This window comes from Colias eurytheme, chromosome 8 (assembly GCF_061535395.1).
Source record: "Colias eurytheme isolate Ceu_HAF_F1 chromosome 8, ilColEury1 Martin Lab GWU primary, whole genome shotgun sequence".
NCBI lineage: Eukaryota > Metazoa > Arthropoda > Insecta > Lepidoptera > Pieridae > Colias > Colias eurytheme.
Genome location: NC_142987.1, coordinates 10,291,257 through 10,311,192, shown reverse-complemented (window position 1 = coordinate 10,311,192; position 19,936 = coordinate 10,291,257). Strand labels below are relative to the sequence as shown.

At 33.1% G+C, this 19,936-nt stretch overlaps 1 protein-coding gene and 2 non-coding genes across 3 annotated transcripts; all 3 read right to left on the bottom strand.

The window, feature by feature from the left end:
- Positions 1–1,151: 1,151 nt before the first annotated feature.
- TRNAD-GUC (transfer RNA aspartic acid (anticodon GUC)) lies at positions 1,152–1,223 on the bottom strand. Its single transcript has one exon. It is a non-coding gene; the product is annotated as a tRNA-Asp (tRNA).
- Positions 1,224–1,410: 187 nt separating this feature from the next.
- On the bottom strand, positions 1,411–1,482 carry TRNAD-GUC (transfer RNA aspartic acid (anticodon GUC)). The gene has a single exon. It is a non-coding gene; the product is annotated as a tRNA-Asp (tRNA).
- Positions 1,483–6,229: 4,747 nt separating this feature from the next.
- Positions 6,230–7,426, bottom strand: LOC149906749 (uncharacterized). Its single transcript, XM_090104460.1, has one exon. The coding sequence runs from the start codon at positions 7,424–7,426 to the stop codon at positions 6,230–6,232; it is 1,197 nt and encodes a 398-aa protein (XP_089960586.1).
- Positions 7,427–19,936: the final 12,510 nt, after the last annotated feature.

The window sequence follows — 19,936 nt, the reverse complement described above, 5'->3', positions numbered from 1 at the left end:
TCTGTTTTCATAAGTGCTACATGGTTTGACACGAAAATTTAATGATTTATTAGTTTATCTACTAATCATTTAAAATACCCAAAAGCCCGTTCATCATCACTGCATAGTATAAAACAAAGTCCCTATGTCCCTATGTATGCTTAAATAGTTACTTATTGTATCGTTATATTAAAATGAATAATTAAAACACAGACTAGAACAAAATGAATGATTGCGAAGAAATTTTAATTATAATTTAATTTTCGCGGCTTCTCCTTGTGATATTAAAAGACATTATTTTTGTTTAAGCGCGACTTTCATATTCAAAACTTTACAATGATTTCGTAATTAAAGTAATTAAATTTATGATTTAATATCTGGGTTTATATGTAAATAACAATTAATTTAATAATTGTATATGATTTGCTGTTGATTAAATTTAATTATAAATGATTTACACGAGTTTTGGAATTTGTGTTTTGGAATAAATAACACAGAGAAAAGAAAGATACGTTAGAGAAATAGAGGAATGTACCAACTTATTGCACGCCTCATAAGCGAAGCGTTGAGGTGGGTACTACTGTCACTTCGCGCAAAACATCTGATTTTTCAAACTTAAAATGTCTTTATGTATCATACATTGCACTTGTAAGATAATACATACACACACATATTAAGAAAAAACACAATTTTTAACGTTCATGATATTTTTGATGTCATTTTTGTTATTTAAACTAGTTAAAAACAGTTTAAAAAAGTTCTGTCTTCGACGTCCGTGTGTCTGTATGTGCGGATCCTTTTTCTTGTTAACACGATAGCGACCTAAATACTTTACTAATCGAGTCTTTTTTTTTCTCTTACGCTTGAGTATGCTCAGGAATAGAACCCTTTCATTATTCAGTGTCTGATTCGATGTGGTTTAATTGTTATTAAATAAACAAAAATAATAATTAATAAATATTTATTAAAAAAAAATTATGAGGCGTGCACTTTTGGATTTTCCAAATTATTTTTTATTTTCGATATTCTTTTTATATTAACTTTTTTCAATTAAGAACTGGGAAGGGAAAAAATAATAATTAATAATAATTCGATATCAACATAAAAATAAATGTAATTGAACACTAAAGAAAACTAAATCTTAAAAATTGTTAAAAAATTACAAAAGGAGTCTCTCCGGCGGGGAATCGAACCCCGGTCTCCCGCGTGACAGGCGGGGATACTGACCACTATACTACCGAAGATGTTTATTGTGTATACGAAATTATGAAATGTTAAAATATAGATTTTTTTAGAGTGCCTGAAATTATATCTGGTCCGTAAATTAATTTATTAAAGACACCAATTTAATTAAACCAATTTAGTCTAAAATAATAAAGATTTTTTTTGAGACTAGAATAATTTAAAAATAAAATTAGTGACAAAAAGAATCTCTCCGGCGGGGAATCGAACCCCGGTCTCCCGCGTGACAGGCGGGGATACTGACCACTATACTACCGAAGACGTTGAGTTTCTAAGCGAAAATACTGTAAATTTTGTAAAAATCATACCTCATAATTAAATATGTACACCACTATCAATTCAAAGGTCAGAACCAATAAATTCTGATAAAAATGAAGACTCTTATATTGGCATAATATAATTATTAATATTAATTGCTGATAATGAGACTTATTAATGATAATATTTCGTGCAGAAAATACAGAGAATTTATTTATTTATTTATTTACATGTTAATCAATTTTAATTCAGCGTAAAATAATAATAGTTTAAAAAAAACTAAAAAATACGCTTTCTATAGAAAACCGAACTAAAAAATAGAAAATTTTTATCAAATTAGTGTATTGTCATCGGTCCTCAATAAATCTACAAAGTTTGAACGAAATCTGGCCGTTTAAAGTGGGTCAAAATCGCGCCCAAAGAAGTCGGTTACAAACATACAGGTGAAGCTAATATAAAGCGTGTAAAAATGAAACAAAAATTATAATGATGAATTCATTTATTTTTCAAATAAAAACTTTGTCTTTAAAAAATATACCATTTTCAAACTGTCTATCTGGATATTAGTGCCTTTCCTTACGCTTTACAACAATTATCTCATCTAAAGATTTATATTCTTTCAATATCAACGACATACTGTGAACATAATTTGATATTTTGTCACAAATATACTTATCTTATATATAAAAATGAATCGCAAAATGTGTTGGTAAGCGCATAACTCGAGAACGGCTGAACCGATTTCGATAATTCTTTTTTTATTATATTCCTTGAAGTACGAGGATGGTTCTAATGTAGATAAAACGTAAATATTATGCACCACGGGCGAAGCCGGGGCGGACCGCTAGTAATATATAAAAATGAATCGCAAAATGTGTTGGTAAGCGCATAACTCGAGAACGGCTGAACCGATTTCGATAATTCTTTTTTTATTATATTCCTGGAAGTACGAGGATGGTTCTTATGTAGAGAAAACGTAAACATGTACCACGGGCGAAGCCGGGGCGGACCGCTAGTATATTATATTTTTCCAAAATTTTGTTCATTACATACTTAGTCATTCGTTATATCCATTTTTATAGGTATTTTTCGAATTCATATTCTGAAATTCTGCTCAAAATGTACCATCCAAACATCCATACACATACCTAATTATATTTAAACTGCACCCTCTTACATAAGACGGCCGTTACTTATAACAAATATGGTTCATAAACACTCTAGTCACGTCTCGACCAATCAGTATGCAGCTGCGGTCGTCGATAGAATCCGTATCTTACGTTATTAATATCGGGACTCATTTTTTTCATTAAATCCCTTCTTCTTATCTTCGTATGATTCATTCTTGTATTCTATATTGGATGCTGGATAAATCAATGGAGGTATTAGATTGGTTTGAAAAGTTTTAGCTCTTCTATTCGCTTCTGGTATTCGCCGGCGCTACCGCGACACTAACTTAAATGACAATAAACAAGTTCTTAAAATATTCTGAATTTTTTAATGTTTTATGGACTCTCTAAGATATTTTATACGATCTGGCCAAATGTCGATGACCAAATCGTGAAACGTTGACGATTTAACGATCTGTAGGTCTACCATGAGTTTACGCACACGATACTCGCTAGCGATTGTAGTAAGCGGTTTGTATGAAATTTGGTACAGCGCCCCCTAGTGTGCCGTATTAGAACTAAAAAGCCTACCATGAGGTGCATTATAGTATTGCGGCGATTACACCTAACGAGTACAGTGGCGAGTCAGTGTCCTCGGCCGAGTGCTCGGTTGGTATAAACACTTCAACGAGTGCTCGGCCGAGTACTCGGCCGAGAAGAGCGGCGAGACAGTCACTAGAATCCCAATTTGTTTACTCGGCCGAGTACCCACTCGCTATCCCGCTCGGCAGGTATAAACACGCACTCGTCGCGTCACTCGGCCACTCGCCACTCGTTCGTTTCGTCATTGTATTTTTTCAAAGAATTATTATTTTTATTTATTATTTCTAATAAATCCCACAATTCGTTAATAATATCTGGTAACAGCCGATTTAAAACCCGTTTAAATTTTTTTTTTTCGATCCATGGCATACGTCCGCGTCGTGATCAAAACTGAACTGACTCGCCACTAGTGAAATACGTGTAAACACCCACTCGGTTCGGCAACTGTCTCGGCCGAGAGCGTATTTACTGACTCGCCACTGTACTCGTTAGGTGTAATCAGCGCATATACTACAGTAGATAACGTATAGTAAACTATACTACACTCGCTGTAGTAACCATACAATTTTTGCACCATGAGTTCTAATTTTGACATATGTCATAGTTTATAACTATTCGATGATAGATACGTCATTCACGGAAAATAATCTCGTGAACTATTCCCGTTTACTATTGTAGTTACGTCAGACGATTTAACTATGTCAACTCATGGTAGGGGTACTGATCAAACTATGTTGGCCATTTCATGAAATGAGCAAATCTACGATATGGCCACGACATAATAAATATACAATAATGTAGGATGATTTTTATCACTATTGAATACTTATTCTCTATAGATAGAAAAAAATATTGGTAAGTATTTAGATAGAAGTTTAGTATTAATATTTGAAAACTTTGCTAGACTTTTTGGTCAGAAAATACTTCTTAAAAGTGTCCTAGAAAATGTCTATTATTCATTCATAAAACAGCAATTCACAAAGCAATGAACTCTCATCTTGACAACACAGAATTGTCCCCTACAAATCAAGGTCGTACAAAAATTTTGACTTAGCAAAACAAAGAGAAACAAATCTTTCACAAGTCGAACAATAGAGGCGTCTATTAGCCTGCGAAAGTAACATGAAACGGGGCAATAAATAGAATTTTTACGCACGGCCGACACCAGAATAGTCCCCCAAGAAACTTTCAGATTGGCGTTCACTTGCTTCGTTATACAGAGGTTCATTATTTGTCATTAAGCTGTTTTTTTAATAGCTGGGAGGTAAAATTTTGTTATAATATTTTAAGGAATAATTTTTAATTTAGCAAATTGTTATTGGTTAATTAGTTTTAATTAGATTATTGAATAATTAACAATTAAATTTTATTATTGAGAATATTGAAAATATTTATAAAGGTGTTCACTACATTACGGTAATTAAACTTAAAATTAAAAAAAAACGGACGAAGTAATCGCATGCTCTCTAATTTTATGCAATAAATCTAAACATAATTATGTTGTTACGTTTGTTAGTGGTGGTTGCCTATAATTGTGACAGCACGAAGATTGTAAGTTCAAAAATCTATGTTATCAGTGTAGGTATGTCATGTTGGTGATCCTTAATCTATATATTTTATATATAAATGAAACCCGTTTTCCTTGGTCACGGCATGACGCGTGGACGGAACGGGTGGACCGATTTCGATAATTATTTTTTTTTTTTTATAAAATTCCTTGAAGTACGAGGATGGTTCTTATGGAAAGAAAACATAAACATGTACCACAAGCCGGGAAGGACTGCTAGTGAAATAAATAAATAAATCTTTAGCGCAAACTGAAACACCCTGTACAATAAGCATTGTTGTATCGCATACAAATAACAATACAGATTAAATATATCGTGACGGGTATCTTTGAATCTCTATATTGGCAAAAGTTTTCCCCAACATCCGAATCAAGTCTGATCTTGCAGTTTTGTACGTGATTATAATTATATTAAATGAAAATATAGTTATTACAGTATTTCTTATTGTTATATTAGGATATTTTAAGATGTAGGTGTGTATTATACAACTTTAGGTGTATTCTGGGTTTAATATATTATTACAAGGATTTTTGTTCAATCTTTGATTCCTGGTACGAGCTCACAAAAAATGTTAAAATTGACATAAGAAAATTCAAAGTGATCTTACCCTAAAATAATTTCGATTACTAAAATAGATGCGAAATGCATCACCCTACCCCACAATAGGTATCTTTAGTAGGTGGTAATAAAAATATTTATGTTCATTTTTATTTATTTTATTTATTCGATAATAATATTATAAAGCTGAAGAGTTTGTTTGTTTGTTTGTTTGAGCGCGCTAATCTCAGGAACTACTGGTCCGATTTGAAAAATTCTTTCGATGATGGATAGCCCATTTATCGAGGAAGGCTATAGGCTATAATATATCATCACGCTAAGACCAACAGAAGTGGAGCCACGGTGAAACCGCGGAACGCAGCCAGTCTTGTTTAAAGTTACTCATAAATCATAATGCAATTGTTATAATATGGTGATTTATTCTACCTGACGAGTTGCCTCTAAAATTATTCAAAAAACAACACTATGAATAAAATCAAATTATAAGTAGTTTTTTGACAAACTGTGAAACAAATGTACATCGTAAAAATATTACAAATTACAATCATGATATGTGATTAGTAGACTTTGATAAATTTAATAAAATAATTTTATGCTAATAAAACTAAATTTCACTTTGAATAGCCAAACAATCTGCAAACAAAACTAAATTAATTACTTGATCATCGCTTTGAAAGGGAAGGGTAGGCATTAAAAGATTAATTCCAAAAGAATCCCGAAGGACTTTTGTATAGAAAATCTTATTTACTTCAATTGAGTGCTTTCGTAAGGTCTGGGTTGCAAGAGATAAGTTTTATCTGAACTAATAATTTATAGAGGATTTTTTTTATTTAAGTATTTATGGGGGGGCAAGTATCTCGCCTCGCGGCGGTGTGAAAAAAAACTCCGGCTGAGTGGCCAGACGGCCGGAGTCTAGGGCGACTGAGTGAGGAACCTTCGGACTATTCGAGCGTTATCCAGAAGGACTGCCCGCTGTATCCCCACTGTCATGGGCTTTACCGGTAAATCCAACCTCCTTAAATATTGTTTTAAAGAGGCAGGAACCAGCCCATTGGTGGACACAACTATAGGGATTATCTCGGCAGACACACCGTCCCATATCTCGACAACCTCGTGCGCCAGATCCAGATATTTGAGCCGTTTATCTGACTCGGCCTTAACAAGATTGTCGTCATGTGGAATAGTGATGTCTACCAAGAAAATCCTAGAAGTTGCTCGGTCCATCACCACAATATCAGGTCTATTCGCTAGGATAGTCCTGTCTGTGATGATGGGCCGATCCCAGTACAACTTGGCACGGTTATTTTCCAGGACTGGCTCCGGCGCGTACTTGTAGTAAGGCACTTTTCCTTCAAGAAGGCCATACTTCAGAGCGAGCTCTTGGTGGATAATCCTGGCTGCTAGGTTGTGCCTGTGCAAATACTCAGAGTTGGCAAGCATGGAACAACCGGAAGTAACATGTCGGAGAGTTTCTCCAGGACGGTGACACATACGACATAAGTCCTGGGTCCCGTCCTTTATGATGTACTTCCGATAATTGTTCGTCTTAACCACCTGATCCTGTATCGCACAGACAAAACCCTCGGTTTCCCCAAAGAGGTCACCGAAACGCAGCCAGTGCACGGAGGACAAGAAATCTACGTGAGGTTCATGTAGACTCCTGTGAAACCTACCGTGCAGCTCTTTCTCTTTCCATATGGCCTCCCTGTCGGAAATGCTGAGTACCGTCGGCTTTTGCCAGTCCTGTTTGGCCAGGGATAGGGGAGTGAGTCCTTTGTCACATTCTATGACTTCAGCATGGATTGCATGACCAACCTTTGAGAGGAAATAGTCTCGGAGTTTGCATATCTCACGATTATGCAGCGATTGGGCACTTAACATGCCACGACCACCACACTTTCGAGGGATATACAGCCTCATCACTGACGATTTCGGGTGATGCAACCGATGCAGAGTCATAGTTGTGCGGACTTTCCGATCCAGGGCGTTGAGTTCGGTCTGAGTCCACTTGAGTACGCCAAATGTGTACAGGAGAACGGGCATGACCCAGGTATTGAACGCTCGTATCTTGTTCACGCCCGACAAATAGCTGTTAAAGACTTTTGTCATGCGTTCACAAAATTAAGTAAGTATTTATTATTATTAACACTTACTTAATACACATATTATTTTTATAAAATTTAAAAGTAAATACTAAATCTCATAGTTACAGCTTAAATATGTGTAACGGGGCGGCCTTATCACTTCAGAGTGATCTTTACCAGGCTACCCCTTAGGCAAAGGACAAGTGTTTGCTGTATGAAGGGAGGCATCATATTTTGTGTTTATTTTTGTTACGATTATACTCAAAAACTACTACAACTAATTTTTGAATGAAGCATAATATAATAAGATATGACCTAAATGTTTACCAAGCAACATAAACTAAATCTTTATGCTTATGATGACACTGCATACTTTCTCTAATCCATTCTTTATTTTTATTTAGTTTACTAAAAAATTAAAGATTCTTCTTAATATGAAACAGGTTTTATCTATGCTTCAGCAGATCAACATTGTTCTCTTATATTTTTGAGTAAATATAAATTACTATAATATATTAAATCTGAATGCATGTGAATTTGCACCTAATGTGCAATACATACTAATATTATAAAGCTAAAGAGTTTGTTTGTTTGTTTTAACGCGCCAATCTCGGAAACTACTGGTCTGATTTGAAAAATTCTTTCGGTGTTAGATAGCCCATTTATCGAGGAAGGCTATATATCATCTCGCTAAGATCAACAGGAGCGACGCACTGCGGTTAAAATCGCGGAGCACAGCTAATAAATTACAAGCAAACAAAAAAAAAACTTAATCATATTGGAACAAACTTCAAAGATATACTAATAATCGCTACCGCTTTTGACTCGGGCCAAGTGATAAGAAACAGCGAATTTGATCACACTGTCGACTAGAACATTCCACATTGATTTTTATTAAGTGCAGACCTCTTATTTTCTTACGTTCAATTTAAAATAAAGGGAGCGTGAAACATATGCACCTTTATTTCCTTATTATATGGAGTGTTTACTTTAATAAGACTCTATTTTTACTTTTTAAAAATAACAAATTGGTTTTAGTAAGTGCGGCATTGTTTGAATAAACATTCAACATGATGTGGAAACTATAAATGATTAGTAAAAAATTCATGAATTTACATTGTACAATATTTTTACTATGACTTTAAATAATTTCGATGTATATTTTATTGCAGGCTTTAATTATTAAAAGGTGAAAGACCAAATCAAGCATTGGTCAGATATGTACATAAAAAAAATCGATTTGTTAAAAAAAAATTATCATAATATCTACAAAATCGCTCATTTGTTGAATGTACATGTATGGAAATTGTTTATGTACATTACAAAAAATCCTCATACAGCGTTTTACACTCAACCAATTACGTTCATAATGTCAGGTGAAAATGGCCACAAACATTAGCTTCCAAGGGACTTGCGAAACTTTTCCATTACAGCAAATACGTTCAAACTGAATACATGACGTCAAAACACTCCAGGGAGACGCACGAGTCGTGTCGCTCTAAAGTTTAATGTGGTCACTAAACTAGATGGAAAATCATCAATCCTTTTTTATGGAGAAATAGATTGAACTAAATCTGGCTGAGCAGTAGTGGCTAAGAGGTGAAGACCTCAGACATATAATCGACTAGCTGTGCCCCGCGGTTTTACCCGCATTCCTCCGCTCCTGTTGGTCGTAGGGTGATGGTATATAGCCTATAACCTTCCTTGATAAATGGGCTATCTAACACAGAAAGAATTTTTCAAATCGGACCAGTAGCTACTGAGGTTAGCGCGTTCAAACAAACAAACTCTTCAGCTCTATAATATTAGTATAGATAAGTCGGAGGTTACCGAAAATAAATTAGTTTCTCAATTTATCGCGCATGTGAACGCAAAGGAAAACATAGTGAAGAAAACCGGCGAGTCCTAGAATCAAAAGTTCGACGACATGTGACATCTGCCAGTCCGCATTTGGCCAACGTGGTCAATGATGGCAATGATAATGATGATTATGAAATCTAGGTACCTATATCATGAACGTGCCACTGCAGCGAGAAACATCAAGCTTTCTGATTGTTTAATTACTTTTATTCGTCATAGATGGATTGGAAACTTACTTTTTTATTTTACTATCATGAAACTATTTTTATTATAGATACAAAACGCCCGGTTAAAGGCTCAAATAGTAAACGCACAGTTAGCCCACACGGCACTAGATAACGCGTTAAACCTCAAGCGGCTCGTCGACCGGCCTACCTGACAGCATGTTTCTCGCCTTTATTTGAAAAAAGAAGACGATTCTTTTTTATTAGGACTCGTAAATTGTATAAGTCTCGTACTGGCAACTATGTGATTTAAAACAATATTCTGTGTTCTAAGTTCGAATGATTTTGAATTGAACGAAATTTTCTGGAAGGATTACCAAATAGTTTTATCTTGATAAGATTCTTGAATCGATTGTACAATAAAATCTGTATACTTTCATTTCTTAAATATAAAAAATCGTCACCAATTTTAAAGCAGAAAAATATTCTCGACCATCCTTAATATTCATTAATTCAGCACACAATCCATAAAGTGAACTATAAAATTTTCCATCACCAAAACATCGGCCATAAATAAGTTGTATTGCACCAAATATAGTGAAATAAACAGAACGCCATAAATCGGGCGCAGTAATGCGTTTTGAGCTGAAATAATATCCAGCTAGATGGTTTCCTCGTTGTCTCTGCAGTTCTTCGGGAAACTTTTAAAATGGAACCGTATTTATTAGCCGCAATCGATTTTGTGCCAACCTCGCCTGATGACGCGTTAGCGTATTGTCTGCCAAAAGTTTTTGGGACAATAATAATGATATAAAAACTTTTTAGCGTTCAACTTTTTTAAGGAACGGGGACGTGTTTTGTATTCTGTTTGCCGTGTAAGGTCATTCACTCGCTTCTTGAGTTTTGTCGTAGGATAAGTTTTTTTTAAGAATATAAATAGCTTAAAAATTTATATCTGCATGAATATATTTTCAGAATATTTAAATATCGAAGTTAAAATAAATTTCTCAGGTTTTACTTTTGTATATGGCATAACTCAATTATACAGTACTCTTTTACACATATCCGACTGGTTTACTGCTAATAATTTATTATTAAATGCCAAAAAAACAACTTGTGTTGAATTTTTACTACCTAACGTTAAAAAGTTGAGCAGAAATATTACCTTGAACGGGGAGGTATTACACCCTACAGAATCGACTGTATTTCTTGGGTTAACATTGGACGAGAAACTACAGTGGGGAGCCCATGTCAACACCGCTGCAGGTAAGCTCAGTTCAGCAGCATATGCAGTCCGAAAGGTAAGGCATCTCACCGATGAAGATACAGCTAGATTGGTTTATTTCAGCTACTTTCATAGTATTATGTCCTATGGAATTCTACTATGGGGCAGGGCAGCAGATATAGAAACTATATTTATCTTACAGAAAAGAGCCATTCGCTCTATATATAATTTACGTGCTCGGGACTCACTAAGAGATCTCTTTAAGAATACTGGTATCCTTACTGTACCATCACAGTATATATTTAATAATATTTTGCATGTACACAAAAATGCCGACGTACACACAAGAGTAGGAGATAGACACTGTTATGGCACAAGGAACAGAAATAGAATTGAAATGCCATTTTTCCGATTAGCTAAAGTTAAAAATTCATTTATGGGTCAAGGTATACGCTTTTACAATAGAATTCCTCATAATATTAAAGAGTTTGGTAGTGCTAAATTTAAAACTTATGTAAAAAATATATTAGTTCAGAGAGCCTATTATAGCATTAAGGAATATATGGAAGATGAAAATCCATGGAGGGTTGTCGCGTAAGAACCACAGGACAGTTCTTTGGCATATTATGATATATTATGTAGTTAGATTTAAGTTACAGATTATGTAATATTGACAATATGATTTTAAAAGAGCAACTATGGAGTTTCTTGCCGGTTCTTCTCCATAGATACTGCTTTCCGAATCGGTGGTAAATGTTAAAAATACTATGTAATGACGATTCGAAAGTGCTACTAAAAGTAGTCTAATTGAATAAATAAATGTTTGAGTTTGAGTTTGAGTATATTAGAGTCGAGTATAATCAGTCCGTTAATTTAAGTTTTCTAAATATTTAATACTAGCCTTCCGTCCGCGGCTTCGCCCGCATTTGCAAAGCAAATCCGCATAGTTCCCGTTCCCGTGGGATTTCCGGGATAAAACCTATCCTATGTGTTAATCCAACTAACCCTCTATATGTGTGCTAAATTTCATTGTAATCGGTTTAGTAGAATTAGCGTGAAAGAGTAAAAAAAACACACACACACACATCCTCAAAAACTTTCGCATTTATAATATTGATAGGTACTAATAAAATATTGTCGAAATATAAAGTTATAATACTCTAGAGATAAATAATTTTATACACCAAATATTACATTATTTACGTAATATTATTAAAATTTCTTCGAATTGGAACCTTCATAAAATCTTGGAATTAACGAAAAATAGAATAATTTTACTTTTAGAACATCGAATATTATTAAAGACCTAAGCATAGGTACTATACTTATGTAAAACTTTCTAAACGGAATATAAGATGAGCTGAGACATCTCGCACTTTTCGAATACAAAATATACAATGCACCTTCGTGCAACAGCAAAATTTATGTAAAACTAAACTCTATTCCCTTCAAAGAGAGTATAAATTGGATTGAATTACGTTGAAGTTCATTCAGACTGTATTAGCAAAGAACATAGATAGCATCTATATTGATGTTTTTCTTAATGCTGTCTGTTCATCTTAATATTATTCAGTCATTGGCTGTAATTATTTAGCTGCTGGAAAAGTTAGCTTAGCTTTTCCAGTTAAATAGCTAAACTTTAGGATGGATTAACCAGTTAAATAAGTAATTGTAAAAATATATGAGCGAAAAATATAAATATATTTAAAGTTATTTGGCTATTTATGTAATATCTCTATGTAAATAAAAAATATGATTATCACTAGTACTAAAAAGGGATTTTTTCCACAAATTAATGATTGTATAAACCAATGCCATTATAATAGTTATTATTCGCCTAAACCATTATATTAATTACTAGCGGTCCGCCGCGGCTTCGCCCGTGGTAGGTACATATTTCGCAATAAAAAGTAGCCTATGTCCTTTCTCGGGTATCAAAATATCTCCATACCAAATTTCATGCAAATTGGTTCAGTAGTTTAGACGTGATTGAGTAACAGACAGACAGAGTTACTTTCGCATTTATAATATTAGTATGGATTAAGTATTGATGTTAATAACAACGTCAAACGACACGCATTCTCTTGTGTTTTCGTATTAAATACTCTTTACGATTTTTGCCGAATAAAAGTAACAGATATCGTTTTTCTTTGGAAAAATAAAAGTATATTCTAAAAATATACATGTACCCGTTACTTATATGATTATCAATGTTAGAAGCGCAGTAGAAAAGTCGAAGCTCTTGAGCGATTGTGTTGACAGTACGGTCACCGTGCAACTAAACGTGATCCTGTATACAGGTTGCTGTTTTACTTGAGTAATATAAAATATATTTTTTTTTATTTTCCTATTTTTGAACGAAATTGAAGGGAATTTATCAAGGGAATTTTCAATATACAAAAGTAAATCTTCTCCTCTTCTTATCCTAAATTGAAAGTATTAACTTGGAACATTTTATGTTGTGTTCATTTTTCAGATGGTAACTTTATATTAATTATATTGTGTGCGGTTAATCTAATCATTATATCAATTTTGAAATAAACCGCACTTTTTCTTGTTCAACGAAATAACCAACAAGAAAAGTGCACTACCAAAATATTATATTGTTTTTTTTTATACCATATTAAAGCTGATTATAGTTTTAATGTTAATCTGTTGAAAACGTTTTCACTGCATTTAACTTTAGACAAAGGAACTCGATGTTCTGCGTGTAATTAACTATTAAGCTTATAAACTTTCACCATCTCACAAGCAAAATAAACTTCTATAATAGGGCAATTCTAGTATCTTAAAATCTGGAATATAAGTTAGTTCCTGGTAATATTACCATTACCATTAGTATATACTAAATTATAATCTTACATTAAACAAGTACCTGTTAATATTGCAGTTTTATTTTAAAGTTCACTTCAATTCATTTATTAATATATTAATTATTGTCAATATCTAAAAATATTTTGTAAATATATATATAAAAAAAAATGGAGAACACGCTGTATATCCTGTTTGCAGTTCGTTCAGATATCGTACGTTTGTCGAGTGGCGCTGATCCCAGCAAATCGAACGCGTCACTGTGTTTACAATGCCAGCTGAACTAGCCGGTTATGAAGTCGGATTATATTTTAACATTGTACTGTCAACTGCTGACATGTTTATTGTAAAAAGGAACACGCTGTATATCTTACTGTTATTATCAGCGTTCTTTAATTAAATAAACATCATGCTTCTTTCTGTTACTGAATATATTTTTTTTAAGATTTCAGGACAATTATAACTATCACACACGGCACAATCTGATCACATACTAAGCTTTCGCTTGTATTATGGAAACCAGATGGTTGATAAACATACATATATAACTTTAAATAAATACTTATATAGATAATGAACACCCAGACAGAGCAAAAATCTATGTTCATCACATAAATATTTACCCCGGGTGGGAATCGAACCCCCTGGCTTGGAACGCAGGGCCACTACCAACCGGTCAGTCAAATAAACATAAATAACAAATAAATGAAACTATAATATTTTTAAATTAAAATAGAACTTGCATTTACATTTTGAATGCTTAAGTATATTACAGGAAAAACTTACCAAACCTACGCCTGAAAATGCAAAAGTTTTAAATATTTGTTACATTCAAATTGCAATACATTATAACTTTAACGAGTATTTTACAAATACGTTCTAAAAGTACAAACTTTTCGTTCATTATAGAAATATTTTTAGCGAAGCAAATATACAATGCTTCTATCAAATAATATGAAAATACAGAATTTCCTCAAAAGCGCTCGTTATACAAATAAAAATAACCACAACATTCTGGAAATATATGTCTTCAATATGAAATATGAATGGAACATGTCATCACTCAGCTTAACTGAAAAAAGGACAATCGCAGAGAACGAAGCGACATCTATTGTGCGTCCACAAAGGAGTCTAAAATGCATCTCGCCTCCTTTTATCGTTGATAAATTGCTGGTCGAGGAAACAATGCCGTAAAAAACCTTGAAAAGTTAAGATTTATTCGCTAACTCTTTGAAACCGATTGAAAGTGGGTAAAAATAAGGGTTTTAAAAGATTTGCGAGCGCTGAAGTTAAATTAAGAAGTTATTGTTTCTTGACACAAAGCGTCGAGTCGGAGATCGATGGAAAAGTCTATAAAACGGTTTTATTGGTGAAAGCAATCTTGGCAAGTTATGTGAGTAATAAAAAACAACAAGCACTTGTTTTCTTTGTACGATTCAAAGGATTTAGTTGGGCTCGGCTTAGTACATCGGTCTATAAATGTTTCTCACTCAATCTGCGAGAAATCTGGGTTCAGATCGAGATTCAAGCCGGTCAAGTACACGGATACATTTAAATATTTAATAGAAAAATTAGTTAGCAACATGATGATCATTTTTACGTTTAAAATTGAAACACCTGAATTAAACATTACGGACTTTACATAGAGAAATCAGAGTAATTTCATCATTTATTTAATATCTATAAAACATTATAAATGATATGAATTGACAACATAAAACCATAAAACTATGGTTTAATGTTGTCAATTGTTTCCTAATTACCATACTACTAAAGAAATTGAAACGTTCCTGAATCATTTCTATATTTCGTAGTTTTTAAGCTATTGCATAGCTTCTATCGCGGGCCTTGAGCGCGGGGACCGAATCCAGAAATTGTGTAACGAAAAACCTCACGCTCCCCACTCCGACGGGCACGGAGGTGTGGCTTAAAGGCATAGCATGCAATAGCTTTACCGCGGCAGTCCCCGAGTGCCACACGTATTTTTTTTTAATTTAATTGAATTAAATTTACCTCTACTACGATTAGAGGAGCAAGGAGTCTTCACCAAACGGACATTATAAACAAAACAGGTAAATTAATTAAATACATTATCCTTATTGAGGTCACTAATGAAGGCATATTAATAACGACCGACCAGCCCATTCATTGGTTCGGAGCAATTTCTGTAATTAACAGCGAGATACTCCCAGTGGCAACAAGTAATATCGACGATTGGGTGTGGTACAAGGTAACCAATACATACATAGGTATATCTTATACTAATATTGAGAAAGAATTGCGTTTGTTTGTAAACGAGAAAGTTGCGATTTTTAATATCTATCACCACTTGGACATCAATCATATCATCGATCGATCGATCATTTTTACACGCTTTATATTAGCTTCACCTGTATGTTTGTATGTTTGTAACCGACTTCTTTGGGCGCGATTTTGACCCACTTTAAACGGCCAGATTTCGTTCAAACTTTGTAGATTTATTGAGGACCGATGACAATACACTAATTTGATAAAATTTTCTATTTTTTAGTTCGGTTTTCTATAAAAAGCGTGTTTTTTAGTTTTTTTTAACTATTATTATTAATATCTATCACCACTTGGACATCAATCACATCATCGATCGATCGATCATTTTTTGAAATTATTTTCATTTTACCCGCGTGTAAAGATGGGCTACTGTAAATATCATAATAACGCTCAATGAAACCTTTAATAAAGGATATTCTTTCTTACTATAATATTAAAATGTTCTGTGTAACTGTAAAATTGTAAATGAATAAGAAAAAATATTTTTAGTTTTAATAAAATTTAAAATCTACCTATAACTATACGAAAATAAATCTATCTATAACTATTTGGTATAAATGAAATTTTTAAACGCATACATACGTAACTGAGGATTTCTTTAAAGTCTATGAATTGTATGTGCAAAAAACCAGATTTAGATATTGCCACCAATATCTAAATCAAGTATAAGAAATACACACATATCGTCTATAACTTAAGACACGCTTCAAAATGGACACTTAGAAGAGCAAGACCGATTTGAGGGGCACTGACAAACCGTATATTTCCCTCAGAGAATAACGTGATAGTCCTCAATTTACGTAACCGAGTAACGAACTAAATCATATGTAGATTGTTCTCATGTTAGTTACTATTATTTATGGTAGAATTGGTTAAATCTGTTTATTAAGGATATTGGAGTACCTTTAGCTACTTGTTTGTAAGGAAAATCGATCAGTGAAATAGATATATTACCCTACAAGGAAACACGAAAATTGATTTTATGAATCTCATCATATACCACTAGTGCTATAAAAGCGATATTTTGGGAAGGGATGTATGTATGTTTTTCTTTCACGAAAAACATACTTGACGGATTTTGATGAAACTTTACAATAATATAGGTTTATACATCAGAATAACACCTGAGCTGTAGAAATACTTGATTTACGTTAAACCGCGTTGTACAGCTTGTTTAGACATAAATAATATTATTAGTTAATAATATCATTCGCTATAAGAATGCTGAATGCTTGTTTTAGATCATAACGAAGATGTTTTATTAGTCAAAACTACGGAGCTGATGTGGATGAAATTTTCCTATAAAAGTAGAAAATGACTGAAAATAAAATTTAAAATAGGACATTAATTATCCTCCAATATTTATCCGCGTATTTTGAAATATTTTCAATTTGATTCCATTAAAGATTAATCGAAATGCTGAAATGCCGATTCACGATTACTACTTTAATTATATAAATAGTTAAAGCATACTTCATTAATTTGATGATTTTGTATTCCAGAATGATTTTTCAATAATATATTTCATATAATATTTAATTCTGTTGTTTTTGCATATGAAATATTGTGGGGTTGGGTTAAATGCTTTTCATAAAAAAAAAGTGAAGTCCCGTGTCCCCGTAGTGGGGTAAGGGGCAGATGCATTATTCATACATCTGTTTCACTGATCGATTTTTCTTTAGGGACAAGTAGGTGATCAGCCTTCTGTGTCCTGCCAGACCGAGACATTTTTTTTTTTCGTCTCCACCGGGAATCGAATCCAGGACCCCTCGGTTCTACGCTCACGCGTCAACCACTGTACCGAGGAGGCGGTCATCAATGCTTTTCATGCTTAATAATGGCTGAATAATGGCTGTAATTATATCTAAGAAAACGGTTAATAAAAATAAGATTATTTTTTTGGCGTACATTAGGTTAGAACCCAGGAAATTTCGGCTATAAAGCGTTAACCAATGCACCTTTTTTATAGTGGAGAATGCATTTAGGCATACCCAGAGCGCTAGCGGAAAGGGCCCTGGGTTATGTCGGATTCACCCTGCAGAGTGCAGAGACCTACCAACTAAACTCCACTGTGTTCCGCCGTGCCGCGCGCTGTATACGGAGCCGCGGGTATTCGATAGTATGCATCCGCAGATATGCACCTAGAACATTGTTATCTTTAAATATTAAAATTCGTGTATTATTTGACGTGAAGGTGCAATAATTTTAATTCTTAGTTACTAGATGCTACATTTTTAGACCCAGATTTAATAAAGGTTGAATGTATTTTTAGCCTTTCTTTCTATTTCCACCAAATTCACAATTATTTTGTCAAAACTTTCCATTCCAATATACACTCGAATTGGATCTTTCTTAATTATAGAATTAGTAGCCAAATCACAAATAGATTATGCTTTGTATTTTCGTGTTTCATTTTACGCAAGTATCCTAACTATTAGTATTAGTATAGTAGTATAAATGCGAAAGTAAATCTGTCTGTCTGTGTCTTCTTCAAGCCTCAAAAACTGAACTGATTTGGTTGAAAATTGGTGGTGAGATAGCTTACAGCTAGAAAACAGGATACTTTTGCCCTACAATTTTGGAAAAATATAACTACCCAGGTGGAGCCAGGGCGAACAGCTAGTTACATATAATTATTATTATTTAGGATTAGCACATGTCACAATTTGATTGATTAATAAATAAATATCGTATCGTTATCGAAAAGTTACAGGAAAACAAATTAATAATAATATTTACCGATCATCGGGAAAACAGGGTAAATATACCAAAAAGTTTATCAATTTAAGATGATTCAAACTTGGAAGGAAAGCCTAATGATAGAATATTTTTGATTCGAGATTCTTCTTAGTGACGCTAAAAAGCTCTCAGTAATAAGAACTTTATAGTTTATTGAAAAAAATAATTATTTATCTAATAAAATGTCGCATACAAATAGTTTCATAATTCAAAATTATTTATTGAACAAAAATAATATCAACCCATATTTTTATAAAAAAATAAAGAATAATTTATACTTATTGCTTTACCTCGTGTATAAAACGGGTATTTGTTATACATATTAATAAAACATCTTTACGATACAAAATCTAAAAACAACATGAAATTTATTTTTATACAAATAAATCCCTTGTTTATGTAGCTCGCAGAAAATATAGCAGAAAGGAGATAAATAGAGAAATTAGACAATGTAAAGATATTTGTATTGTCCACTGTTATCATTTGTGCTACGAGATAAATGCAGTCGTAGCGTTTCGTAGATTGCGTAGCGTTGTAGCGCTACGCTGTGCTACGTCGCAGTGGAATTAGTTTATACTATGTTCATTGTTAAACAGGATTGTGAAATGAATTATTACGTTTTTGCAGTAAAATTAAAATATTTGATTGAATTTTGGTGTGTCTGTTGCAGTACCTATTCGAAATAAAGTGTATTTTTTCATGTTTTTGAGAACGGCAGGAAAAATATCTATAATATTAATTACATTTATTTATTAATTCAATATTTGTATGTCAATATACAAAATTGTATTTTTTCACATTTACCATCATATTTGTTGACCTGTGTTAGTATATTATGTGTCTGTGTATTAGTAGCATCGTGGCTTCAATATGGATATACCATGAATATATTTTTTTACTTAATTAATTTATTTTAAATGTTATCGTAGTATTGGCGTGTCATTTTGGGTATAGAAACAAAAATTACTCAAGTCTTTTTGTAAGTATATTGTGCTTACAAATTTCAAAAAATATTTATTTTTAGTTTCTTACTTCTCACTAATTTCACATAGTTTTGTATGAAATGAGGAGCCAACATCTTGGCTTAACAATGTGCTTCATTCAGTGACGAGGCTAGTTAGCGGTTTAATTAAAAGTTAGCGAGTTATAACAACCTGTTAGCGTCCAGTTGCGAAATGCGATACTTGGATAAGGTGAAATTTAGTATAGGTGTGTATATACATAGTATAACATTATAATACATGATGAGAAATTTTAAAACTCAAACTCAAACATTTATTTATTCAATTAGACTTCTTCTAGAAGCACTTTTGAAACGTCATTAAGTACATATTTTTAACATTTACCATTTTTATAGAAAAAATTGATCTCGAAGCGGAATCCGAACCGTCCTTCTCCTTACCGAGGCGATCAATCGCGATCTAATTTT